The 27,392-nt window shown below is 48.7% G+C and overlaps 1 protein-coding gene across 1 annotated transcript; it reads left to right on the forward strand.

Annotated features, from left to right (window-relative positions):
* The first annotated feature begins 1,649 nt into the window (after positions 1 to 1,649).
* Positions 1,650 to 27,339, forward strand: SLC2A6 (solute carrier family 2 member 6). Its single transcript, XM_053282511.1, has 10 exons — positions 1,650 to 1,753; positions 4,106 to 4,268; positions 7,241 to 7,447; positions 11,273 to 11,372; positions 17,379 to 17,590; positions 19,621 to 19,773; positions 20,162 to 20,270; positions 23,512 to 23,682; positions 24,824 to 24,969; positions 25,865 to 27,339. Exons 1-10 carry the CDS (start codon positions 1,650 to 1,652, stop codon positions 26,033 to 26,035), a joined length of 1,536 nt encoding a protein of 511 aa, XP_053138486.1. The 3' UTR covers positions 26,036 to 27,339.
* The last annotated feature ends 53 nt before the right edge of the window (positions 27,340 to 27,392 follow it).

The raw sequence follows: 27,392 nt of genomic DNA on the forward strand, positions 1-27,392 counted from the left end.
CACAAAATTAAACCAACCTTCCTTCCTTCCTCCTCTCCTGATGTATCCTCTTTGAGAGGCACACTATAAGGGCTCTCTCCACCACCCAGTCCCTTTGACTACATTTCAAATCTCCTTCCTTTTGGGTTCTCCCCTCCCTCCTCCCTTCTCCCAGCCAATGGGGTCACAGCTGCCCATGACAACAGTTGACTAGTATGATAACAAGCCAACCATGAAGCAAGGAGGTTGCAAGCCGATCACAAGTCACTGCCAGAAAACCAATCAGCAAGGGGAAAACAGGCCTCCAAAATGGTGCTCAAAACATCAAAATGTTTCGAATTGAAACAGTTGTTTTGCTCCGAGCTCAAAACAGGCCCTTTATTTAGAGGGTGTTTTGTTTCTAGCTCTAACCAAAACAGCCCATTTAGAGTCAAAATGTTTTGATGTCGAAACATTTTGCACATCACTTCTCACGCTGTGGTCTTTGGGCAATGCTTGTCTCCCCCAAGCCCGAGAGGCTGTTTCTAGCTTCCAAGCAGGGAACGAGGACAAGAGCATTCCCTTGTGGTTTCTCCCCAACATCTGGTATCCAAAGGTATACTGCCTTGGCCTGTGGAGGTTCCATTGCTTGGCAAAAACAGGCATGTATAGGCAGAGCTGGAAGTCCAACAGTGTGGAGGAGTTTGGGCACCTTGGCAGGGTGGGTGGGACATGTGGTCATCATTTTAGGGGACCCCAGCTGCCTAGAGTCTTCTAATTATGGGTCCCCAGATATTGTTGGACTACAACTCCCATTACGTATGTATGTATGTATAAATAAATGGGAGTTGTATGTATGTATGTATGTAATGGGAGTTGTATGTATGTATGTATAAATACATACATACATACATACATACAACTCCCATTACCCTCAATTGCAATATCCTTTGGCTGGGGATGATGGGAGTTGTAGTCCAACAACCTCTGAGGACCTAAAGTTGAGAACCCCTGCCTAGTGGCTGGGACCAGGGTACCCTGTAACAGAGATTCCTGGATTATGATTTGGATGTTGACGAGACTGCCCGTCATCCCCCAGCTCCAATGGCCTTTGGCTGGGGATGATGGGAATTGTAGTCCACAACGTCTGAGAATTATAGGGAAACCAGTTTGGGGTACCCCTGCCGTAGTGTCTGGGATGCAGGGTTCCCAGATGTTGTGGACTAAAACTCCCATCCTCCTCCGTTGCAAAGGCCTCTGGCTGGGGATGATGGGTGTTGTAGTCTAGCACCATCAGGGCATCCTGGTTGTCCTCCGTGTTAAGCAGGGCCTGCCCTGGTTTGCCATCGAAGGGGAGCCTACATGCATGTAGGTCGGGGACTGGGCTCAGGGCCCGCTTCTGCTTTTGTGCCCCCCCCCCCAAGTTGCCACACGGCTTCCTCTTCTGGGCTGATCTGGCCACAGCTCAGAGATCTCCTTCCACTCTTGCTCCACTGCCGGGCCCTCTTCTCCGCTCCCCGGGCTTTCGCTTTCTCTCCGGCTTCCTGGTCCCTCTCGCTGGGGAAACCCCACACCCAAGGCCAGCCCAAGGCTTGTCGGCTCGCCTCTGGCACTGCTCAGCACCGCATCCTGAGTTCCTGCCGGCCACTCTCCGTTGCTTCAGCCGGGAGCCAGGCAGACTCCGCACCACCATGGAGCCCAGCGTCAGGAAACCTCTCCTGGACCAGGAGCCGGCTGATTACCAGACCGTCAGAGAGCAGCAGATGGCCCGGGAAACGGAAAAGGCATACTACGGGTAAAGCCTCTGGCAAATCCAGCTCTGCCTGGGCTGTTCCCCTCGCTGAACCTCTATCCTGCCCCGCTCTCCCCCCACCCCCGCAAATCCCTCCACCGTTTCTGCAAAGCTTTTGATCCTTTAGTCCTCACCCTCCACTGTGCGGAAGCTGCTGCCTCCTCCCGAGTCCGGCCCTTGGTCCATCTAGCTCAGGGTGGTCTGCCCAGGCTGGCAGCGGCTTCCGCAAAGTTGCAGCACAGGCGGGGATCTTTCTCAGCCCGATCTTGGAGATGCTGGAACTTGGAACCTTCTGCAGGCCAGCATGTAGATGCTCTTCCACTGAGCGATCCCCTAAGGGGAATCTCTTCCAGTTCTCACACATACAGTCTCCCTTTCAAACACAAACCAGGATTAACCCCACTTAACTAAGGGGACAATTCATGCTTGCTGCAACAAGACCGGCTCTCTTTGCTCAGACCTCTGTGTGTTAGGAGAGCCGGTCTTGTGGTTGCAAGCATGACCTGTCTCCTTAGCTAAGCAGGGTCCACCCTGGTTTCATTTGAATGGGAGACCACATGTGAGCACTGTAAGATATTTCCCTTAGGGCATGGAGCCGCTCTGGGAAGAGGATCTAGGTTCCAAGTTCCCTCCCTGGCAGCATCTCCAAGACAGGGCTGAGAGAGATTCCTGCCTGCAATCTTGGAGAAGCCCCTGCCAGTCTGGGTAGACAATACTGAGCTAGATGGACCATGGTCTGACTCAGTATATGGCAGCTTCCTATGTTCCTATGTTGTTCCTATGTGTCCACTGACTCAAATGTCTATATCTCATTGCCCTTGGCTTCTTCTTGCCTCTCTTCTCCCCATTATTTGCCTTGCTGTCTTATCTTGGGCACTTTTCTGTTAAAGGTCCCTGGCAGCATCTCCAAGATAGGGCTGGGAGAGAGAGACTCCTGCCTGCCACCTTGGAGAAGCCGCTGCTGCCAGTCAGTGTGCAGGCAATGCTGAGCTAGATGGACCAAGGCTCTGACTCTGTATAAGGCAGCTCCCGAGGTTCCTATGGGGATTGGGTCATTGCTCAGGGAGAGAGCATCTGCTCTGCATGCAAAAGGTCCCGGGTTCACTCCCTGGGTGGGAAAAACCCGCGCCTGAAATCATGGAGAGCTGTTGCCGGTCAGTGCAGACAATGCTGAGCTAGATGGGCCAGGAGTCTGACTCGATAAGGCAGCTTCCTTTGTTCCTTTGTGGGAGCGAGAAGGAGGAAATGAGCTGGCAAGCAGGCTCCTGTATCTGCAGTTGAACAGGGATTGTTGTTGTTGTTTTGTACGTGCCCCCAGCTGCCAGGTGAACCAGCCCAAATTCCCTTTTCTAAGCCACTGAAGGGCGCAGCAGGGAAATGCTTGCCTTACAAGCAGAAGGCTGCCAGTTCGAATCCCTACTGGTATGTTTCCCAGACTATGGGAAGTGCTTCTATTGGGCAGCAATGATGCTGAAAGGCATCATCTCATACTGTGCAGGAGGAGGCAATGGCAACCCCCTCCTGTATTCTACCAAAATTCAACCACAGGGCTCTGCGGGCGCCAGGAGTCGAAATTGACTTGATGGCACACTTTACCTTACACCAGTGTAAGGGGTACAGGAAACCTGCTGGTCTCCTTTACCCGGTCACAGGTAGTGTAGCCTAGGGGTAACACTGATGGGGGACGGAGTGGGGCAGGAATCCTGTAGCCTTAAGAGCTAGACAGCAAGCAAGAATCTAAGAGATCAACCTTTTCCCTAGCATGAAAATGCAGGCTTGGTGAGGCGGGGGGCTTCACCTGTTAGATTTTGGACTGTTCTGCACCGGAGAAGAAAAAGATTTCCACCCCATGGAGTGGTAAGGGTGCTAGCTAGCTCCACTCGGTATCTAAACAAATGATGCAAGATTGTTTTGAGGTCACACTCGAAAAGCCATAGGAACTGTAGGAAGCTGCCTTAGTCTGAGTCAGACTCCTGGCCCATCTAGCTCAGTATTGTCTACACTGACCGGCAGCAGCAGAGTTTTTTGCAGCCTCACAGATGGTGTGCATTTGAATAGAAGACTACAAATGTCCCCTCAGGGGATGGGGCCGCTCTGGGAAGAGCCCTTGCAAATGTGCATGAAGAATGTACCAGATGCCCTCCCTGGAATCTCCAGAGAAAGCTGAGAGAGACTCCTGCCTGCAACCTTGGAGAAGCCGCTGCCAGTCTGGGTAGACAATACTGAGCTCGATGGACCAAGGGTCTGACTCAGTATGTGGCAGCTGCCTATGTTCCTATGACATTGCTTTTAAGGTAACAAGTATGTCCCTTTCCCCCACCTCTGTATTCATCTGCTGCTCTCTCTCCTTCCCAGAACTCTTAAAAACGGGCGTCTCCTTTGCGCAGTATTGGCTGCCGTGCTGGGCAACTTTAATTTTGGGTTTGCCTTAGTTTATCCCTCCCCGGTCATCCCGGCTTTGGAAAAAACATCCATCCCCAGCCTGAAACTGACGGAGCAATCAGGATCCTGGTTTGGGGTAAGTACAGCCAGCCACCCACTGGCAAGGCCTTGGAATTGGGGGCAGGAATGGAAGAGGCCCTCCGTTCTATAGGGTCCATTTTGCCTCTGGGGTGCTTCTGTGATGGACACTGAGGAAGAAACATGATTGGAACAAGGGAAGCTCTACCTACACTGAGGCTTTATTTTATCCTTCCAGCTATATAATTCTCTTAGACGTACCCGTCGCAAATCCCATGCGTGGCAGTTCTCGTGAGAGTTCGCGAGGGAGGGGAGGAGAGGGGGGAGAGGAAAGTGATAATGGCAGGAAACATAAAGCCAACAGACAGGCCAGCGAATGGGCAGGTGGGGAGAGAAGGCAGCAGCGGGGGGGGAGCGAAAATGAAAGCAGTAGGGTGGTAGAAAGTGAAAGTGAAAGCAGTGGCGGTAGCGGGGGGGAAGAAAGCGGCAGGCTGCCAGAAAAAGTGGCTAGCCAGGTGGCCAGCCAAAGAGAATAAACATTGGAGGGGGGAGGGGGAAAGGATGGGGAGGGCTATGAACGAGGGGCTGAGAACGAGGGAGAACTAGAGGCACAGATGCTCTGCGCCCAGGCCAGCTAATTTAATTTTATTTTTCCAATGAGTAGACCAACCCAAGCTTCCATCTCTGGGCGGTTCACAACACAAAACATGACCATGGGAACCTTAAAACCATTTTAAAACCACAGTCCAGTTAACCTACAAAATAATTATTAGGACGCATTCTAAAGTTTTTGTTGTACAACGCCCAGAGATGCAGGAATTGGGGTGGTAAAGATGTCGGGCGAGAATGGCATTCCAGTCCACAAATAGCAGATCCAAACCAGTTTGGCGAGAAAGCAGCAAAGCAAGAGGTCTGGAGACAGGTCTTTAAGTCTGATGCAGGACAAGAGTTTATTGAAAGCCAAGGTTACAAACAAATGTGGAAAAGCCTGCCGCTTGGTTTCAGCTGCAGCTCATGGCTGAAGAGAGAGACCAAAACAAACCGCCATCTCTGGAGAGATAAAATAGGGACTAACACCAGAACAAAGCAGGGAGGAATCCAGCACTTTTATCCATGACTCTAACAGTGGTCACTGTGAGACATTGCAGCTGAGAGCTGATGCTGCCAGGGTCCTAAAGGTAAAGTGTGCCGTCGAATCGATTTCGACTCCTGGTGCCCACAGAGCCCTGTGGTTGTCTTTGGTAGAACACAGGAGGAGTTGACCATGGCCATCTCCCATGCAGTATGAGATGATGCCTATTATTATTATATTATATTATATTATATTATATTATATTATATTATATTATATTATAATTAAAGTAATTAGTCTTGACTTTTAAAACTTTGTCAGAGATGGGGAGGCCCTTATTTCCACAGGGAGCCCATTCCAAAGTCTCGGGGCGGCAGCAGAGAAGGCCCGTCACTGAGTGGCCACCATACACTCTGATGACATGCAAATCACCATTGTGGCTGGGGATGATGGGAGTTGTAGTTCAACAGCAGCTGGGGAGCCAAGGTTGCCCACCTTTGCTTGATAGGTATGGATCCATCCAGGGGTCCTCATATTTTGGTTCCCAGATGTTGTCGGACTACAACTCCCATCAGCCACGGCCACAGAGGCCAACGAGCAGGAGTTACAATCCAAGGCCATTGTGGTTGGGGATGATGGGAGGTGTAGTCCAACATCTGGGGGAGCAAGGCTGAGAACCTCTGGATTAATGGTGTATACAGGAGCAACATCAGTGTGCATTTTCCACAGCGGTTTCCTTCAGATCAGCTGTTTCCTTGTTGCTTATTCTAACTGATAAGTAATTGCTTTGGCGCCTTTAGTTACTCCACAAACTTAACTGGACTGCAGAAACTGCACAGTCAGCCACCTCACATGCATGAGAGTATTCCTCTTTGTTTCTTTTTCTTCTTCTAATTCTCCTTTCTCTCCCATCGCTTTTAAAGGAGCAGGCACCATTTCTAAAACGTAGCTCTGTAAAGGGCACTCCCGCCCAGGGCTAAGCAGGGTACGGAGACCCTCACCCCCCAGACTACTGGAAAAGCTACTCAGTCCTCACTCGGCCATAAGGACTAGAAACGTGCATGATTTAACATGGAAGTTAGAATTCTCTGGATGCTAAAGGCGAAATCCAATATCAGCGCGCTGGCCCTTTAGAAACAGGCTGCCATGGTGGGGATTTGCTTTCCCACACAGTTTCCACAGCCAGCAATGTGATGCAGGTGCTACAACGGCGAACACAATCTTGCACTGAAGTTAACCGAGTCTAGATCATGGGAAGTGATGGTTCCAGTCCATTCTGGGCTGGTGAGACCGTGTTTGGGATACTGTGGCCAGTTCTGGGCCCCCGCATTTTAAGGATGCCAATAAACTGGTTCAGAGGAAGGCAACCAAGACGGTGAGGCGTCTGGAAGCCGAGTCCTATGGGGAACTGTTCAAGGAGCTGGGTCCGTTTAGCCCGGAGAAGGGAAGCCAAAGGGGAGAGATGAGAGCCATCTTCAAATCAGATATTTTAGAATAGCAGACATTTTGCTATTTAGTAGAAGGATGAGCAAGCTTATTCCGTGTTGTTCCTGAGGGCAGGATCAGAGCCAGTGGGCTGCTCAACTTTGCCCTCCCCCCAGCTGTTTTTGGACCACAACTCCCATAATCCCCAGCCCCAGTGACCCCAGAGATTATGGGAGTTGTAGGCCAACATCTGCAGAAGGGCCAGACTTGAGCCGTCCTGCATTAGAAATAATTTCCCGACTGTAAGCGCCGTTGGACAGTGGAACAGCCTGCCTCATGCTTGGTGTGCTCCCCTTTGCAGGGGGTTTCCAGACAGAGGCTGGACGGCCTTCCATCAGAGATGCCGTAGGAGATTCCTACCCTGAGCAGGGGGTGGACTAAAAGACCTCTAAAGGTCCCTTCCAACTGTTAAAGTCTATGAGTTGATCCCCCCACACACACACACACACGCACCGTTTCTCTGTGTCTTGCAGTCCGTGTTCTCCATTGGCGTCGCCATTGGCGGCCTGGGCACCATGTACTTCAACGACCGCCTTGGCCGCAAACGGAGTATCATGTTCTCAGCCCTCCCTTCTGCCATTGGGTACCTCTTAATGGCCAGCGCCCAAGAAGTTTGGATGCTACTGGTGGGCAGGATCTTGACAGGATTCGCAGGGGGCGTGACTTCGGCCTCCATCCCGGTAAGTCAACTCAGACACCCCAGACACCTCTTCCCCTGGCTGCTTCCTTTCATCTCCTTTTTCACACCAGACCAACATACTGTGCCTGTCAGTACCACCTCAGGGGGTGACTGCTCCCAGTGATTTTTGGCCACGTCCTCCTTGCCAGTTTTCACTTCCATGCCTTTGACAGCAGTGATATATTTTATAGTCGTGTTTGTGCTGTTAAAACTTCTACAAAAAAAATTAATACACTATTGCAAATAAGGGTGTGCACAGAACTGTCAGAGGCAGTTCGGTTCGAATTCGAACCGAACCGTCCCAGCCACGAACTGGTGTTTTGTTTTGTTTTCATTTCACATTTTATTTTTTATTTATAACAGAAAAGAAAATTACAGAAAATAAAAAAGTTAAAAGGAAATTACACAAATGCAGCAAATAACATCTCACATATGTCTTATATATCAACCCAGATTTAAACTCTCTATCATATCAATATCCTATTCGATCTACTCGAATTCGAACCGAACCGTCCCAGCCACGAACTGGTGTTTTGTTTTGTTTTCATTTCACATTTTATTTTTTATTTATAACAGAAAAGAAAATTACAGAAAATAAAAAAGTTAAAAGGAAATTACACAAATGCAGCAAATAACATCTCACATATGTCTTATATATCAACCCAGATTTAAACTCTCTGTCATATCAATATCCTATTCGATCTACTCGAATTCGAACCGAACCGTCCCAGCCACGAACTGGTGTTTTGTTTTGTTTTCATTTCATATTTTATTTTTATTTATAACAGAAAAGAAAATTACAGAAAATAAAAAAGTTAAAAGGAAATTACACAAATGCAGCAAATAACATCTCACATATGTCTTATATATCAACCCAGATTTAAACTCTCTGTCATATCAATGTCCTATTCGATCTACTCTCATTTCGATTTAGTCCGTTGACCTTCAATTAGAAATGTTGCAGTAAATTGTATAGTTTTTTGTATTTTGTATATTATATATTTTAATATCGGATTGTTTTTATATTTTTAGCTAAATACTTTTAATTCATTTTTATTATGTGTTTTAACTTTTGTAAACCGCCTTGGGGTTGTTTTTAGCGAAAGGCAGTATAGAAATCTAACAATAAATGAATGAATGAATGAATGAATGAATAAATAAATAAATAAATAAATAAATAAATAAATAAATAAATAAGGGATCACAAACTGGTTTTGAGGGGCCAAGCCAGTTCGAGCTCAAACTGGTTGAACCAGGTCAGTTCGAATTGAACCAGGTTCAATTCGAACCGGTTCTGCACACCCCTAATTGCAAATTCGGCCATTGCAGGTCTGATGGTCAGGACAATAAAGGCACGAGAACACATGGAAAGCTGGAAGTCTTGCGATGTGATCACCTCCTTTCATTCTCTGGGGGTGCAGACCATTTCAAAAATCACATTCGACCCCACCAGATGGTACCGAAAACCTCAGCTAGCTCATATACAATTTCCTCCGGGACTGATGCCCTTAACATGGAACTGGGAGAGAGGTTCCAGTGCAAATCCCAATGGAAAACTCCTTCTTCCTCAAGGATGCCACCTCAAATGCTACAGCAGAGCATTGAGAAGTCCATCTCAGCTGGGGATTCCCACATCTAGACCAGGAGTCTCTTGGGGTCAAAAGACGAACCATGAATTTGTAATTAGGGGTATGCAGAACCGGTTCAAATTGAAGCTGGCTCGATTCGAACCGGCCTGGTTCAACCGGTTTGAGCTCGAACCGGCCCGGCCCCATAAAACCAGTTTATGGGCCAGGCAGTTCTGCTCAAATTCAGTTTGAATTAGAACCGAACTGCTTCTGCCGGTTCCAGGCACACCCTTATTTGCAGTGGCGTATTAGAATATTTTTTAGAAGTTTTAAAAACACAAATCCTTTACATAGCATCAGCCGACATGGGGCATAAGTAGGATAAGGCAGAGCAAGAAGCATAAAGCCCAGCCCAGTGAGGAGAGCTGTGGTAGTGAGCATGAATAGCACCCTTTGCTAAGCAGGGTCTGCATTGGTTTGCATTTGGATGGGTGACTATATCTGAGTGCTGTAAGATATTCCCCTTAGTGAATGGGGCCATAGCTAAGTGGTAGCTTTGCCTGCAGAAGGTCCCAGCTTCAACCCCTGGCAGCATCTCCAGGTAGGGCTGGGAGAGACTCCCTCCTGAAACCTCAGAGTGTCGCTGCCAGTTTGTGCAGGCAGTCCTGAACTAGATGGTATGACTATCTGATGAGGCCGTTTCCTAGGCTATCATGTAACTGTTGATAAGAGCAAGATTTTTTTTTTAAAGCTTATCACAAAAGAACAGAGTTTCCAGGCAATAACATTTCAGACTTAAAAGCTGGGGGCGGGGAAAGCATGTGTGTGTGGATACTGTGAAAAAGCCATCTATCCTGGCATGTGACTTGTTCTGTCGTCGTTAAGATCAGGAGGGAGGTGATTTAGGGTTTGTGGGACAGAGTTCAAAACCTCAGAAGCCTCTTCTCAAAGAGGAACGAGGAGAGTCTCTCCAGGTGGTCTTGTGGTCGCACACATGGAGTGTTCCCTTTGCTAAGCAGGGCCTGCCCTGGTTTGCATTTGAATGGGAGACTAAAGGTGTGAGCACGGCAGCATATTCCCCTTAGGGGATGGGGGGCCACTCTAGGAAGAGCATCTTCATGCTTGCACGAGGAACGTTCCCGGTTCCCTCCCTGGCAGCATCTCCAAGATAGGGGCTGAGAGAGATTCTTGCCTGCGACCTTGGAGAAGCCGCTGCCAGCCTGGGTAGACAATACTGAGCTAGCTGGGCCAAGGGTCAGACTCCATATACAGCAGCTTCCTGTGTTCTTATGTGTTTCTCAGCTCAATACTGGCGATAGTTGGATGCAACCGTTAATTGAATGGATTTCCCCCTCTAGCTTTGGCATTATGCAAACAGCAAAGTGTGTGGGCGGGGTCCTACATCTGTTATCACCCCCCACTTTAATAAGGAAACAATAACCTGGGATGGGATTCTTCTATCTGCTTCTCTTAACTTAATAACTTACCAGCATAATGGCTGGCCATGGCAATCAGTATTAGTCAGAGGTGAATTCCTGGCAGGTACAGAAAAGTATTCCTTAAACGTTTCCTGGAGTCTTGATAATGAAAAGGAGCTCAAAGCTTTGGGGCTCTTAAGCAGAGAAAATGGTGCCAGTTTAGCCAGCACAATGTAATGGTTAGAGTGCTGGACTAGGACCAGGGAGATCCGAGTTCGAATCCCCCAGGATGTGACCTTGAACCCAGGGTCAGGGACAGGTTCCCTGTCCCCAAAGGGCTCACAATCTTAAAAAGAAATTTAAGGGAGACACCAGCAACAGCCACTGGAGGGATGCTGTGCTAGGGGTGGAGAGGGCCGGTTGCTCTCCCCCTGCTCAAGAAAGAGAATCGCCACTTTCAAAAGGTCCCTCTTTGCTCAGTTAGCAGGGGTTAGTTAACTCAGTTAACTCAGTGAGCAGCAGGTTAACTCATCTGAAAGGCCACATGAGGGCCTTTCATAAGAAAAGCCCTGCCGTTCGCAGGAGAGAACTGTGTGTGAGTGAAAACCTAGGTAAGGAGGAGGGGGAAGTGATCCCATGGGAGCCTCATGCTGGGTAGGATGGCTTCCTCCTAGCTCATAAACATGCTGGGTAGGAAAGTGTCATCTTCCCTCGGTCCTCTCTCACAGGCGACCACTCCCCACCCCTCCTCGTCCATTGCTTGCTCCCACGCGATCGAACTGCCTAACGGTCCTGATCCGGCCGCAGATGTTGCCACTTACCTTTCTCCTCCTTTCCAAGGTGTACGTCTCCGAGATCTCTCACCCGCTCATCAGGGGCGCGTTGGGCTCCTGCCCTCAGATCATGGCCGTCCTCGGCTCGCTCTCTCTCTACGCTCTCGGCAAGTATTGAACGCCCGTCCTAGGAAGCGCAAGCAAGGCGCAGCTTCCGGCAGCGGTCATCCGGTCAGCTGTGTCTTGAACCCATACGGCTGAGTTGCGGTGATGTTTGCAACAGGGGCGAGGTGAGGTGAAGGCCTCGGGGAGAAGGTTCTCAGGGCACCAGCAAGGTGGGGATATAAGGGCGGAATTCGGTTCGGTCTTGAGCTGCTGCTGCTGCTGGTTTGAAAGCTTCTGCTGGGACTCAAATGATCTCAAGAAGATGGACCAGCCTTCCCTTCCCCTCCTCACACGGCCGTACACTTTGCATGATCCTCTGTTCTCATGATCATCTGTTCTCAACGTCTGCAGGTTGGACGAGTAGGACCAGTTCCAGAGCTCCCCACACGGCTTTCTTGCACGAGTCCCTGATGGTTGACAGGAAAGCAGGACATTTCACAAGAGCTTCAACCCAATCTGATCTTTCAGGACATCCAATGTCATTTATTGTAGTACATTCCTAGAGCATCTGCTGTGCATGCAGAAGGTCCCAAGCTCCCTCTCTGGCAGCATCTCCAAGATAGGGCTGAGAGAGACCCCTGCCTGCAGCCTTGGAGAAGCTGCTGCCAGTCTGGGTAGACAATCCTGAGCAAGATGGACCAGTGGTCTAACTCAGTAAAAGCTTCCTATGTTCCTATGAAATGCTGCCAGTCTGTGTAGACAATACCAAGCTAGATGGACTTCTCCCCTAATTATCAACCTGTGAGCTGCCCTACTGAGTTCCATGGCTGAACGGGGATTTGAACTCAGGTCTTCCTGGTTCCAGTCCAACTCTCCAATCAGTACACCACACTGGCTGTCTGGCAGTTCTGGAAGTGGTTCTCAGGCCTGGGTTACTAGATGTTATTGGACTGCAACTCCCATGATTCCCCAGGCACAATGGCCTTTGGACTTGGGTATTTATGAATGAATCTCTGGCCACATTCACACATAATGAATGTGAATTTTTTTCCCCACACCCCACCTCACTATCCTGTCCACATTCGGACAAAACAGAGAGTGTCCTCTCTGCAGTCAGCAAGACTGCAGAGAGGAGGAGGAAAAGGCTGTGCGGGATTCCTTCTTGCTTGAAGGACAGCCTGCACGCCCAGTCACACAGGGAGAGGGGGGAACTTCCTCCCTTAACTCCAGTCCAGGAGGATGCAGACTCCAGTATGGAGGCACAATGGAACCCTGGTTTTGATCAGTGAAACTCACTAAAAACCCGAGGGTTCAAACTGGAGTCTCCAGAGCAAAACCTCAGGTCATGGAAGGTACGGGACCGGAATTGCACACATTCGGATGTAACGGTAGGGAAACCTCTGGCCCTTGAAACTCTGGTTCCCTGTTATGTGCGACTAGGTGGCCAGATTTGGCTTTTAAAAAGCCAAATTCTGGCTTACGGCCCATTTTACCCACAAGTATACCCCTTGAGCAACCTTGATGTGCGAATTGAGCAACCCTGATGTGAGAATGAGGCCACAATTTTGATCACAGATCAGAGAAAGGGAGAAAGATTATGTATTACATGGGCCTTGGGTCCCCATTTGTTGATAGCTCCAATAACAAACTTTGGCCATTGTGGCTGGATATGATGGGAGTTGTAATCCAAGATCTGAGAACCCCTGGGTTACGGCAAGAAAAGAGGAAACTAGACAGGTTGAGCAGGAAATACCAAGTTGCTGTAATGTCTCTTTTGAGGCCAGATCAGGGGCATATTTCAGGTTGAAATGTGGAAGTGAGAGAAACATTTTCTCCATAGCCTTTTCATTCTTCTCCAGTTCTGCAACACCAGAAGGTCTGTCGATATCACTGATTGCGTTTCCCACAATTCTGTCCTTGCAATAAAAAGAGTCACTTCCCATCAGAGCCTGGTTCTTCTTCTTAAGGAAGTGATTCTCAAATTTGGGTCTCCAGATCCTGTGGGACTACAAGTCCCATCACACTTTGGCCACAGTGGCTGGGGATGATGGTACTTGTAGTCCATCATCATCTGGGCACCCAAGTTTGAGAACTCTTGCCTCAAGAACATAAACAGAGGCCTGCTGGATGAGCCCAAAGGGTCCAGTCAATTCTGCATCCTGTTTTCTTCATATGCCCATAGTCGTACACAAAAGAACCCTAAATCAAAATCTTAAAATACAAATCTTAAATCATGAAGTATCTCATTTAATCAAGCGTGCATACTAAATTACAACCCTTCATTAATTCCTATGTATCAATCCCCCTAATAACCCATAATAATTGACCCTATAAAATCCTTTCAGATAATCATATATTTAAAAAGTTCCTTAATTAAAAGTGTATAAATTCAGTTCTATAATAATAGTTTTTAAAGTCCACATGGATATTTCTCCCTAAATTTCCAGTCAATGTGAGCAAGGTCAATATAATGTTGTCCTTAATGAAACATTGAAATTATTTATTATTATTTCTTGTTTACACAGTCAGACAGCTGTTATTGACTGGTTTGTTTTAGCCAAACATCGAGTCCTTCCCAAGGACCTGGGACGGCTGAATTTTATCATCAATACTGTTGTTGTTGTTGTTGTTGTTGTTGTTGTTATTAATTCACTTTCTATACCACCCTTCCAAAAATGGCTCAGGGCGGTTTACTCAGATAAGTAATAAATAAATAAGATGGATCCCTGTCCCCAAAGGGCTCACAATCTAAAAGAAACATAAGATAGACACCATCAACAGAAATAATTTTTAAGGTAAAGTGTGCCATCGAGTTGATTTCGACTCCTGGCAGCCACAGAGCCCTGTGGTTTTCTTTGGTAGAATACAGGATGGGTTTACCATTGCCTCCTCCTGCACAGTGTGAGATAATGCCTTTCAGCATCTTCCTGTATCGCTGCTGCCCGATATAGTACCAGCGGGGATTCGAACCGGCAAGCTTCTGCTTGTTAGTCAAGCATTTCCCCGCTGCACCACTTAGTGGATTATAATCCACTAGTATTTTTCAGCCCGTTATAATAACGGGCGCTAGGTTTTTTTGTTTTTTACGCATACGTAATTAACGTTTCTTCCCCCCCCGCCCTTGACTGGTGGGGGGAGGGGACTTTTTCCTGCTCTGTTTTTGGTTGGGGGGGGCGGAGTGTAGTGTGTTAGCACTTGTTTTCTTTTTGTGTTTGTTGGCTAACGGGTGTTTGGGCGGGGGGGGTTGTGATTAGTGCATACTTGGGTCTTAGACATTAACTTTTAAAGGCAGGGCTTTTCCACCGCTGCCGTTTCTTCCCTCCCGGCCCCGACATTAACTTTTAAAGGCAGGACTCTTCTGCCGCTGCCGTTTCTTCCCTCCCGGGCGGCTCTGACATTAATTTTAAAGGCAGGGCTCTTCCGCTGCTGCCGTTTCTCCACTCCCGGCCCCCCTGAAATTAATTTTAAAGGCAGGGCTCTTCCGCCACTGCCATTTCTTCCCTCCCGGCCCCGACATTAACTTTTAAAGGCAGGGCTCTTCCACCGCTGCCGTTTCTTCCCACCCGCCCCCCGACATTAATTTTAAAGGCAGGGCTCTTCCGCCGCTGCCGTTTCTTCCCTCCCGGCCCCGACATTAACTTTTAAAGGCAGGGCTCTTCTGCCGCTGCCATTTCTTCCCTCCCCCCCCATTAATTTTAAAGGCAGGGCTCTTCCGCCATTGCCGTTTCTTCCCTCCCCTAATCTTGGACAACATGGCCGCCCATGTCTGGGCGGCCGTATCTTTTTGGGCTGATCTGGGCATGCGCTCCGCTCATGCCCAGAACGGCCCAAAAAGACACGGGCAGCACGGCTGCACACCTAACCATTTTATGGTATATGATATAAATAAAATCAATTAAAGAGCCCGTCCAAATATAATGCATGTTAATCATATAATCCCAAATACTCTCTACAAACCCACATATTATTACCCCCCTTGGAGTATGTGATCAACAGCTAAAGATACAAATTCAATATCTTTAACTGTTGAGCACAAACTCCAAAGATTTGATTTGGAGTTAAATTGAACCATGCCATCCCTAGGTAATTTGTTTTTTATGGCAAATTCAGAATTCAGACGAGAAACTGCATCTATCTGGTGTTCCAACTCTTCACTTGAAATTCCCAAAAGTAATGCAAGTTCCTCCCTAAGCACTTTTTAAATATCTTGACCATTTTTTTTTTCCTGGGATTCCTCTAAACCTCAGGAAATGCTCTTTTTGCCTCAGTTCCAACAAAGCCATCTGATCTAATAATTTTTCCCTGCCATCTCTTGGTGATCCCACGTCTTGCTCCAAGCTTTCCACCCTTCTTTTAGCTTCTTTGTTATCTTCTGCCAGTTTTCTCACTGTCTCCTCAATATTTGATGCTCTCTTATTAAGTGTTTGTATATTCCGACTTACTTGTTGGAGAGTGCCTGTATTGGCTTCTAATAACTGTTTCATAGCAACTAGTGTCTCATTTAACTCTGAAGACATTTTCCCTTCATCCAGGCCTGGGTTTGGAACAGAAAGTCTCCTAGTTTGTGTTTGGGTCTGTGTTTGGCTCTGCTGTTTTGCCTTTTGCATTATTTACAACTCCTCCAGCAACACAGCTCTTACAGCAAGATTCGGCCTCTTTGCTGTCCAAGAAAGTAGAGGCCTGCAATTATTTTCCAAATAAACTCAGCTCCAGACCGCAACTCTTCTATCTTATCACCACCAGTTTAATTTTTCCCACGGTTCAATAATCCGCCTTCTTCCTCTAACTGGTGCACTTCACGATCGACATATTCAACAGCAAACAGCAAATCACTTGTCCCTTAAGTTAAACTCTCTCAAGAGGTACTAAAAAAAAAACAACTAATAAATCCCACTGCTTTGCTTTTTTAAGTTTTGAAACTTTTAGCCATCAGTTCAATTTTTAAGTTCCAGCATTTAATACACAGATTGAATTGCCATCCTTAATTTATGGTTAGCAGACTTACAACATCTTTACAGCATCGGCTTGAGACCTGTCCAATCTTGACAGCAACGGCAGGGAGAATTCCAGCAATTTATCACTAATCACGCTGAGAGATGAGCTTCTTGAACTTGAACCATTAATTATAATCCAAACCGAAAGAAATGGGACGCCAGACCGGCTTCTGTCCATTGGATTTCCGATGAAGGAGTGTAGCTTGATGAATCCCAGCCCGCACCGCTCAACTTAAATCAAAGCTGTACTTTCCAGCGCAGCCTTGAGATAAGGAGCAGGCTCCGGGGGGATGCAGTGCTCAATCTTGATCCAAACCCTTTAATCCAGGGTGGTAAGGGGGGGGGGTATGAAAGCTCAAAAAACCCCAAAATACTCCTCCTCGGTCTCCTCTGTCAGGAAGCGTGCAGCCTCGTTAGCAGTCCAACCGGAAGTCCTAATATGTGGGTGTCTAGAAAGTATTTGGGATTCTATCATTAAAATGCATTATATTTGGATGGGCTCTTTTATGGTTGATTTTATTTATATTTACACTTTAGTGTGCAGTCTATACTGAGTCTAAAGAATCTTTGGATTAATGCCACTGAAGAAGGCATTTCAAACAGAACAATGTCCAGTGCTTTTAATAGCTGCAGCTTCTTCCTGAGATCTTTTTTTTAAAGGAACAGAAGAGAGACACCAGCAACAGCCACCGGAGGGATGCTGTGCTGGGGATGGATAGGGCCAGTTGCTCTCCCCCTGCTCAAGAAAGAGAATCGCCACTTTTAAAAGGTGCCTTTGCTCAGGGAATAACTGAGCGGCATTCCTTTTCTAGCATTCAGTATGCTGCACTCCTTCTTGTGAATATGACTCCACATTCATTTCCAAAAAATGCATTGTCTCAGACTGGATTTCCAAATTAGCAGTGGCATCTTTTCAACTCTGATGTGCTAGAGCTTTGCCTCCATTTTAGCCTGGGAACTCCCTCCTAGGGCATCCAAAACCCAAGCAGCAAGCCGACCAGTATGTGGCATTACAGAAAAGACCGAGGGCCCTTCACTCATCTTTTGACCTCAACCCATCTCTTCCTAACACAGGCCTCATCCTCCCCTGGCGGTGGCTAGCGGTGGCCGGGGAAGTGCCCGTCCTTGCCATGGTCATCATTCTCTGCTTCATGCCCTATTCCCCCCGTTTCCTGATTTCCAAGGGGAAGGAGGACGACGCCATCAGTGCCCTGATCTGGCTGAGGGGAAAGGATGTGGATTATTGGTGGGAATATGAGCAGATCAAGGCCACCGTGAACCAACAGGTGTGTTGTGGGAAGCAGCTGTTGAGAAAAGATGGAGACCAATGGCCCAAGCCACCAGAGTCATGCAAACCAGCCGGTCTAATTCCAGGTCTCCACCAATGCAGGGATCTGGGATGGGGACACACCTTGGACAGTTCTGAAGGGAAAGAGTTCAGGACCTAGGAGAGCGCCAATCAGGGATGCAGGAGAGTAGGGGTGTACACGGAATGTACAAGCTCGGAACAGAATGCAAATGCCCAGAAGGTTCCGTCAAGATACCTGGAATATTCCCATTAGGTCAATCTGGTTGTTCCTATGGAACGAGCTTGGACTGTTTCGAGCGTTCCGAGTGCCATTTTGAAGGGCTGTTTCCCCCCACACTGACTGGTTTTAGCACTGGCTTCCGATTCAACTTGCGATCTCCTGGCTTCTTGGTTGGCTTGTTTTCATACCAATCAAGTTGATTTGTGCGATAGCTCAGCTCATCCCTACAGGGGATCTGGGTCTAGCAACACAAGACGGATGTTGCTCCAGCAGCTGCTTGGAACAGACTGCTGGTTTTTATGGCAGCTTCGGCCCAGGTAGAGTGGATTGTACCTGCCTCTTCCCTGTGGAAGACTCTGGTGTTTTTTTTTACATGCCTAATTTTCTAATCATGGGCTCTGAAGAAACTGGGGGACCTGGTTCCCAACGCCCTGGGGTTATCCTGTGCAATTTCAGACTTGATTCCCGCCCCCCCTCCCAAATACAGTGTTAGCCTACTTGGAGGACAAGTCTATCAATGCCTACTAGCCTTGATGGTTATAGCCTACCTCCGTGTTCAGAGGCAGTACCAGTTGCAAAGTGGCAACAGCAGGAGAGGGGGCATGCCTTCATCTCCTGCTTGTGGGTTTGCCCAAGGCGTCAGGCAGGCTGTTGTGTGAAACAGGATGCTAGACTAGATAGGCCAGGGGCCTGATCCATCAAGGCTCTTCTGATGTTGCCCATCCAGACGGGACAGGCGAATTGCTATTGATGCTTTTTCAGGCATCGGGTTAAGTTTCCTCTTTGCAGGTCTTGCCTGTTTTAGCACTTCCATTAGATGGCAGTTGGGGAATTAGTGATGAATTGCCCCTTAATTGCCCCTGTTTTCAATTTCTCGTCCACTAATTACTTCTTCTTCACATTTTTAAATGATTTCTTCTCACAGTTACAGTAAATAGTCATTGTGGTGTGCCATACTTCAAAGGCTCTTTTACCAGAAAGTCAGAGGAGGAGGAGGAGGAAGGCTTAGTGTAAACCACCCTGAGCCCTTTCTGGAGGGGCAGTATAGAAATCAAATCAAATCAAATCAAATCAAATCAATCAATCAATCAATCAATAAACAACAAATGAAATCTACAAGTCTTGTCCTAGTTTTAGCCAAATAATACTAAATGGTGGTATATTATCATTATCATTATTATTATTATTATTGACATTTTCTATCCCGCTCTTCCTCCAAGGAGCCCAGAGCGGTGTACTCCATACTTGAATTTCTCCTCACAACCACCCTGTGAAGTAGGTTAGGCTGAGAGAGAAGTGACTGGCCCAGAGTCACCCAGCAAGTCTCATGGCTGGATGGGGATTTGAACTCGGGTCTCCCTGGTCCTAGTCCAGCACTCTAACCACTACACCACGCTGGATATAATTTTATACCAACCAGTTTAGGAACCATTATGAAGGGAAAGGGGCTGGGCCTCCTCAGCCTGTCCCCTGCCCCCAATAATTGGATAGTGTGCTCCGCAGAATCGAGGTCTTGTGAAGGAGAGTGTTGTTTGCTAGAAGATGTCCCCCTTAGGAGATGGGGCCATAACTCAGTGGTGGGGCTTCTGCTTTGTATGCAGGAGGTCCCAGGTTCACTCCCTGGCAGAATCTTCAGCTAGGGCTGGGAAAGACTCCTGCCTGGAACCCTGGAGGATTGCTGCCAGTCAGTGAAGACAATGCTGAGCTCAGTAGGAGGCCGTTTCCTGTGTTCCTATGTTCCCAGAATGAAATCTGTTTACTTCCCACTCTGTCTCCACGTCGTCCAGGGCCAGTCCATTTCTTGGGCGGATATCAAGGACCCTTACATCTACAAGCCAGTTCTGATCGCTGTGATGATGAGGCTCCTGCAGCAACTCTCTGGGGTCACCCCCGTCATTGTCTATTTGCAGTTGATATTTGAAAGCACGGCCGTCATATTGGTAAGCCCCCTCCCCCCAGTTCCTTGTCTGCCCCCCTCCCTCTTTACCTTCAGAGCTCAGCACAGCTTTGCCCTGCCCATCAGTTGAGCTGTGGAGCACAGCCACCAGGGGGCTCAAGTCTGGAGCCAGGAACACACCAGGTGGAGAGCCAGGTGGAGAGCTGGGAGCCCAGAGGCGCAAGACAGGAGCCAGGAGCCAGTAACATGCCAGAGATCAAGCTGGATCAACCATCGGGAGTCAGCGGGTCACGGCGGGAGCCGAGAACGCCTCCAAGGTCAAACTGAGTAATTGTGAAGAGCTAGGAATACACCAGAGGTCAAGCCCCGGAGTAGTCAGCATGGGAAGCAGGACCAGGGTTGCCTCTTGACTTCTCTTTTTGTCTTTGCAGCCAGCTCAGTACGATGCCGTTCTCGTGGGGGTGGCCCGCCTAGCGTCAGTCGCTATTGCTGCATTCTCAATGGATAAAGCCGGGAGGAAGATCCTTCTTTATGTTTCAGGTGAAGATTTTAGACATTCCGTCTCACCCACCTCACACAGCTGTATATCTATTGGTGACGTCAAAACCAGTTTCGGATCATCCTTTATGGCAGGGGCTTTCCACCTCCCATCGTGCCATGCCACAATGGCCATGAGCTACATTAGGACAATAGCAACCCTGCCGGATCAGATGCACGGCCTATCTAGTCATAGGAAGCTGCCATATCCTGAGTCAGACCCTTGGTCTATCTAGCTCAGTATTGTCTTCACAGATTGGCAGCAGCTTCTCCAAGGTTGCAGGCAGGAATCTCTCTCAGCCCTATCTTGGAGATGCTGCCAGGGAGGGAACTTGGAACCTTCTGCTTTTCCCAGAGCAGCTCCATCCCCTAAGGGGAATATCTTGCAGTGTTACACTTCTAGTCTTCCATTCATATGTAACCAGGGTAGACCCTGCTTAGCTAAGGGGACAATTCACAATTTGCTACCACAAGACCAGTCCTGCATCTCCTCTCCATTATGGGAGGAGAGCTGGTCCATGGGAGGAGAGCTCATCTTGTGGTAACAAGCATGCATCGTCCCCTTTGCTAAGCAGGGTCCACCCTGGTTTGCATTTGAATGGGAGACTACAGGTGTGGGCACTGTCAGAGATTACCCTAAGGGGATAGGCCATAGCTCAGTGGAAGAGCATCTAAGTGCTTGCATGCAGAAGGTTCCAAGTTCCCTCCCTGGCAGCATCTCCAAGAGAGGGCTAGGAGAGACTCTTGCCTGCAACCTCGGAGAAGCTGCTGCCAGCCTGTGTAGACAATACTGAGCTAGATGGACCAAGGGTCTGACTCAGAATAATGCAGCGTGCTATGTTCCTATCCTGTTTCCCACAGTGGCCCACCAGATGCCTCTGAGAAGCCCACAGGCAAGAGGTGAGGGCATGCCCCCTCTCTCTTGTTTTTGCGCCCCTGCAACTGAGATTCAGAGGCATCCTTCCTCAGGACCTCAAATTAGTCTATAGCCATCAAGACTAGTAGCCATGATAAACTTGTCCTCCCTACATCGTATCAGGGATCACAGAAGTTCTAGTCCAGAACAACTGTGGACCCAAGTCTAAGAAACCCCGCTTAAAGCACTTATCAGCACCCCAGAGAAGCTAATGAAGTTAAATTAAAATAATACAGAACTTCCCGAGAGACACGGGTAATGTCAATTGTCTCCTCTCCAAATCGGATACATCCGACAGAAAGAAGGCGGAAAGAAATACAGGCTGCAGTGGTCGAAAGCTTTGTAACTCCTGCTAACACCTTTTAACATGATGATTCTCTTTATTGAGCAGGCGGAGAGTAACCGGGCCCCATCCACCCCCAGTACAGTTCCCTTCCAGTGACTGTTGCTGGTGTCTATCTGGTGTTTCTTTTTAGACTGTGAACCCTTCGCGGACAGGGATCCATCTTATTTATTATTTGTTGTTTCTCTCTGTAAACTGTTTTGGAAACGTTTGTTGAAAAGCGGTATATAAATATTTGTTGTTGTAGCTATTTGCTCTAAGAGCTCGGGCTGCAACTGGCTGAAATGAGCACTTTGTGGCCATTAGCTCAGCTGGTGAGCTGCAACGGAATGTTCATGAACATTCCAACTTCTTGGGTGTTTTAGGAAATTGTCAACACATAATGCTTAGGGACCCAACGGCTCTGTGGTGGTGTTGGTGGGAGGAAGTGTAGCAGAGAAAGGGAGTGAGCTGGGCTAAGAGAGTCAGACTGTGTCGTGCGGGGTTCAAAAAGACAGCATGCAAATATTCAAAGAAATAAAATGTTCTTCAAAAGAAGGACAGCAACCACACCCTACTCCAAGGGGTCCTACCCTTGGGTCCCAAGAGGTTGTAGGAAATCAAAGTGATTTCCATCACCCCCAGCAATTGTGGTTGGGGGTGATGGGAGTTGTAGTCCAACTTCTGAGGACCCAAAGCTAGGAATCCCTGCCCCACTGGCCCAGAGGTTGATGGAAATCAAAGTGATTTCCATCATCTCCAGCAATTGTGGTTGGGGGTGATGGGAGTTGTAGTCCAACTTCTGAGGACCCAAAGCTAGGAATCCCTTCCCCACTGGCCCATTTCCCAAAAAGTAAAAATAAAGTAAAGTTGTGCCGTTGGGTTGGTGTCAACTCCTGGCGACCACAGAGCCCTGTGGTTGTCTTTGGTAGCATACAGGAGGGGTTGACCATTGCCATCTCCCACGCAGTATAAGATGATGCCTTTCAGCACCTTCCTACATCGCTGCTGCCCGATAGAGGTGTTTACCAGCGGGGATTTGGAACAGCAACCTCTTGCTCAATAGGCAAGTCATTTTCCCTGCTACACCATTAGGTAGTTGTCCCTTATAAAAACTATCCAAGTCAACAAAGTCTGCTCTTCCATACAATTTAGCCCAGAGGGGGAATTCTGTGATTTTGGAAAAACTCACTGTGATTTTTGATGAAGTCTCCAGCCCTAGAGATGGAAAAGAGGCAATTGCGTTGCAACACGTCCAAGCTTTCCGTGTGTGATTTTCAGATTGCCCTCCTGTGGGGCCTGTGGTCTTTTAGAAGTGTCATCAAAACCACAAAAACTACCTTAATTTTTTATCGAGGTCAGAGGAACGGATATGAAAATTGGCAGGAATGTTCTTCAGAGATCATTCCATGGAAAGACTACAACGATTTTGTGCAGTGTTACCCTAACCCTGATCTTAACCCTTTTCTCTTTGTAAAAACAGCTGCCAGTTGACCCTAATCGTTTGCGGGGGTGGGAATAAAGCAGGGGGATAAGTCACAGAAAGCTGTACGTGGGAGGAGGAGAGCTGGTTTTGTGGTAGTGCACATGGACTGTCCCCTTGCTAAGCAGGGTCTGGCCTGGTTTGCATTTGAATGGGAGACTACGTGTGTGAGCACTGGAAGATATTCGCCTTTGGGGATGGGGCCGCTCTGGGAAGAGCATTTGCCTGCTTTCATGCAGAAGGTTCCAAGTTCCCTCCCTGGCAGCATCTCCAAGAGAGGGCTGAGAGAGACGCCTGTCTGTGACCTTGGAGAAACCGCTGCCAGTTTGTGAAGACAATGCTGAGCTAGACGGACCAAGGGTCTGACTCGGTAGAAGGCAGCTTCCTATGTTCCTAAGAGATGCTGCCAGCCTGGGTAGACAATTCTGAATTAGCTAGACCAAGAATCTGACTCCATAGAAGGCAGCTTCCTATGTTCCCAACGCATCTCCCTTGTGGCTTTTCTCTCCTCTGTTTTTGGCAGCTAGCATCATGCTCGCCTCTTCCCTCACCATGGGCCTGTACATCACCTTCACAAGAGAGCAATTCCACAATTCTACAGCACTCTTGGGCAATGGCGACCATGTCAGTCTGGCCTCCACCCCAAGTGGCCTCAAGATCATCCCCCTTCTCGCCATTGTGATCTACATCATAGGTAGGTAGCCCAAGCGCCAACCCACCCTCTGCCCTGATGGCCAGACAGGAGGAAAGCTGGTCGTGTGGCAGCAAGCATGAATTGCCTCCTTTGCTAAGGAGGGTTTGCTCTGGTTTGCATTTGGATGGGAGACTGGTTTGCATTTGGATGGGATGTGAGCACGGTAAGATATTCCAAGTTCCCTCCCCGGCAGCATCTCCAAGAGAAGCAGCTTCCAGTCAATGTAGACAAGTCTGAGCTAGATGGAACAAAGGATCTGACTCAGTAGAAAGTAGCTTCCTATATTCCTATGTAAGCGTCCTTGTGTCCAGTCAACTCTTGTGTCCAGGCGTTGTGGGTGGACAAAAGACTGAAAATTCCCATGGGAGACGTTTTCTCCGGCAGCCAATATAAGTCCGACAGGTGTTAATTATGGAACCTTCTCACCATCATCAGAGATTTATTTTTCTATGACTGTACAAAACAAGCTCAAACAAGTTTAAAATAGAAGAACAATTTCTCAGAATAAAGGATAAAAGTTGTTCAGTGATGGAAGGAGAAGGGCCATCACCGCCCTCTAAGTGATGGAAGGAGAGGGACCATCATTGCCCTCTAAGTGATGGAAGGAGAGGGACCATCGTTGCCCTCTAAGTGATGGAAGGAGAGGGGCCTCACTGCCCTCAGAAGTCAAGGCAAAGGAGTAGGTTCCCAGAGGATGCTATCGGGATCCATGCCATGTATTTCAGGTCCAAGACATGAATGTTAGCAGCGAAACTCTGAATGGGTTGGCCCTTATGCAAAATGGCGGCCAGCTGGGGAAGGCAGCCAGTGGAAAGAGAGGAGAGACAGGATTTTGGCAGCCTTCCACCATTTTGTAAGAGACAGTCGCACTTCTGCCCGCACGAAGTAGAATGGAAGCAAGCTGGGCACATAGCCACACATGGGCGCTGCTTGAAGGATGGGAAGGCCCGGGGATTTTACCTCAGTGGGATTTTACCTCACCAGGGTTGCCCAACAACCCGCAGTTGACTGGGGTGGGGGGGGCAGTCCAAATCTCTCTGATCGGGTTAACCAGGGCTGTTCCCGATTCCGTCGGACTCTGCCCTAGACGTCGCCCGGACTCCCCCCTGGTTCTTCAAAGGCCCCCTTTCCCCTTCTCTAGGTTATGCTGTGGGCTGGGGTCCCATCACCTGGCTGCTGATGTCGGAGGTCCTCCCGCTGAAGACGCGAGGGGTCGTCTCCGGGCTGTGCGTGCTCGCGAGCTGGGTCACTGCTTTTGCCACCACAAAGGCTTTTCCGATAGTTAAGGTAGGGAGTGACAGAAACACTCTCCCACGCTGGGCATGTCCACACCTAAGTCTTAAAACCGGGTTGTTATTATTATTATTGTATTATTATGTTTACATTTTCTATCCCGCTCTTCCTCCAAGGAGCCCAGAGCGGTGTGCTACATACTTAAGTTTTTCCTCACAACAACCCTGTGAGGTAGGTTAGGCTGAGAGAGAAGTGACTGGCCTCGAGTCACCCAGCAAGTCTCATGGCTGAACGGGGATTTGAACTCGGGTCTCCCCGGTCCTGGTCCAGCACTCTAACCACGCTGGCTTTTAGTAGGGTTAGTAGGGCATTCCCCTACTCGGGGAACTGTGCAAGAGATCAGTGCTAGCCCAGCGGTAGGTCCCCTCGCTTCTCCAGCTGCGGTTGAACTACAACTCCCATCATCCCCAACGACCGTTGAACACCCAGAAATTATCAGTGGCCAAACCTTTGGCTATACCGTAGGTTTCTAATCAATCAACTCCTTTATTGCGGCCAGAGGCCAATATCATTGCTATAGATTTCTAGTCAACCAACTAGGCTGGTTCACATGGCAGTTAAAATCACGGTGGGGAGGGGGGGGCTACCTTTCTAGGGGTCGGGCCTGACCTTGGTCACTCATGCTTTGCTAAGACCCAGAGCAGTGTTCCCTCTAAGGCGCGAGCACGTGCGCACATGCTCCCACACGGTTTTTGCGGTCCGCTCCGTCAATTTTAGAGCCTGCTCAGGTTGAACCGGGAAGGCCCCACTCCGAATGCAGGTCTGCACAGACTGCCTTGATACTGCCGCCCAGAACAAAACTCATTACGCACGCCAACGTTTCCCCGCTGAGCCATTCAGTGGCCGCAAATATTCGTCATGTTATTATTAAATGTCCTTTCTTTCTCAGGTGGCGTTTGGCCTGGAGGTGCCCTTCTATTTCTTCAGCGTCATCTGCGTCGTGAACCTGATCTTCACGCGGTGGATCCCCGAAACCAGAGGGAAGTCCTTAGAACGCATCGAGTCGTATTTCCGCACCGGACGGAAATCCTTCTTGGAATCATTCCGGCGTCATGAATGAACTTTTCCTGCTACGTCACCTCAGGGTGAACGCAGCAGGAAGCCAGTCCAATGACTTTATTTACAAGTGACATTATCACTACCATTATCACCAGCCTTGAATCCTAACCCTAACCCTACCTTGCAAGGCTGTTGTAGGGCACATTGTATTCTACAGAAATATGTGCTGCTTGTGGTAGCAAGCATGACTTGTCCCCTTAGCTAAGCAGGCTCCACCCTGGTTGCATTTGAATGGGGGACCATATGTGAGCGCTATAAGATATTCCTTTTAGGGGGATGGAGCCACTCTGGGAAGAGCAGAAGGTTCCCAGTTCCCTCCCTGGCAGCATCTCCAATGAGATAGGGCTGGGAGAGAGACTCCTGCCTGCAACCTTGGAGAAGCCGCTGCCAGTCTGGGTAGACAATACTGAGCTAGATGGACCAAGGGTCTGACTCAGCATATGGCAGCTGCCTATGTTCCAGAGAGTTGCCCATAGGGTGGGATAGGGTGCCCATGAAATTAGCATTGGATGGTTTGACACCCACCTTCTCCGTTCTCCTCTCCAGGGTGGTGTGTGAATGGCAACACAGGCACAGGGCAATAGGACCTGGCTTGTGAGCCCAGGAAGGGAGACGTTTAGGTGTTAGCATCCACGGGACAAGCCAGAAGCCTGTAGGCAGTTTCAGATGCCATCAGAGTTGCCAACTGACCTGAACAAGAGAGCCTGAAAGTGTTCCACAAGCCAAACCACAGCAGCGTGGCCCAAAGGTGTTCTCGGCTCCTGTCTGCGGAGCACGCTGCTGTTGGGGAGACCTAGCCACAGTCTCCAAGTTGACCCATCCAAATTGGACCTAACACTGGCTCGCTAGCTGCTGGACTACAACTCCCATCATCCCCTGCAGCCACAATGGCCAAAGGCTGGGGGGTGGCCAGTGGACCCAAGGTTTGGAGCCCTGGAGCAGAAGCCTAGTCCAAAAGACACGTCTAAGCTGGTCTTGCCCACCGTGCAGGTGGAGACATTTCTGCACATTGCCCACACATCCCTCCCACCACAAGTGCCCCCTTCCAGTTGCCGGAGGGACATTTCTCCAAACTAACCCCTCACACCCAATCTAAACACTATTGCTTGGTGGGTGAGACCAACTTGGACCCATGTCCCAAACACACCCAGAAATGATTTTAAAAATTGTATATACCTCTCTCCACCCCAAACGGTTGCATGAAAACACGTCCTTTTCTGGTTGCACATACAGTCTTGAGCCAAAGAAAAGAAACAGAGCCCATAGGCATATACGTGCATCACTCTGTCTCTGTGTGTGTGTGTGTGTGTGTGTGTGTGTGTGTGTGTGTGTGTGTGCGCACACGCTCTCTCTCGCTC

This window comes from Hemicordylus capensis, chromosome 17, assembly GCF_027244095.1.
Source record: "Hemicordylus capensis ecotype Gifberg chromosome 17, rHemCap1.1.pri, whole genome shotgun sequence".
Classification (NCBI taxonomy): Eukaryota; Metazoa; Chordata; class Lepidosauria; order Squamata; family Cordylidae; genus Hemicordylus; species Hemicordylus capensis.

Bases quoted from the DNA above. Each gene is read 5' to 3' on its own strand.
- SLC2A6 (XM_053282511.1), top strand. From the start codon at position 1,650: ATGGAGCCCAGCGTCAGGAAACCTCTCCTGGACCAGGAGCCGGCTGAT. The intron at 17,591-19,620 runs GTGTGTTGTGGG...CACGTCGTCCAG, and splicing joins AGGCCACCGTGAACCAACAG to GGCCAGTCCATTTCTTGGGC. The intron at 19,774-20,161 runs GTAAGCCCCCTC...TTGTCTTTGCAG, and splicing joins AAAGCACGGCCGTCATATTG to CCAGCTCAGTACGATGCCGT.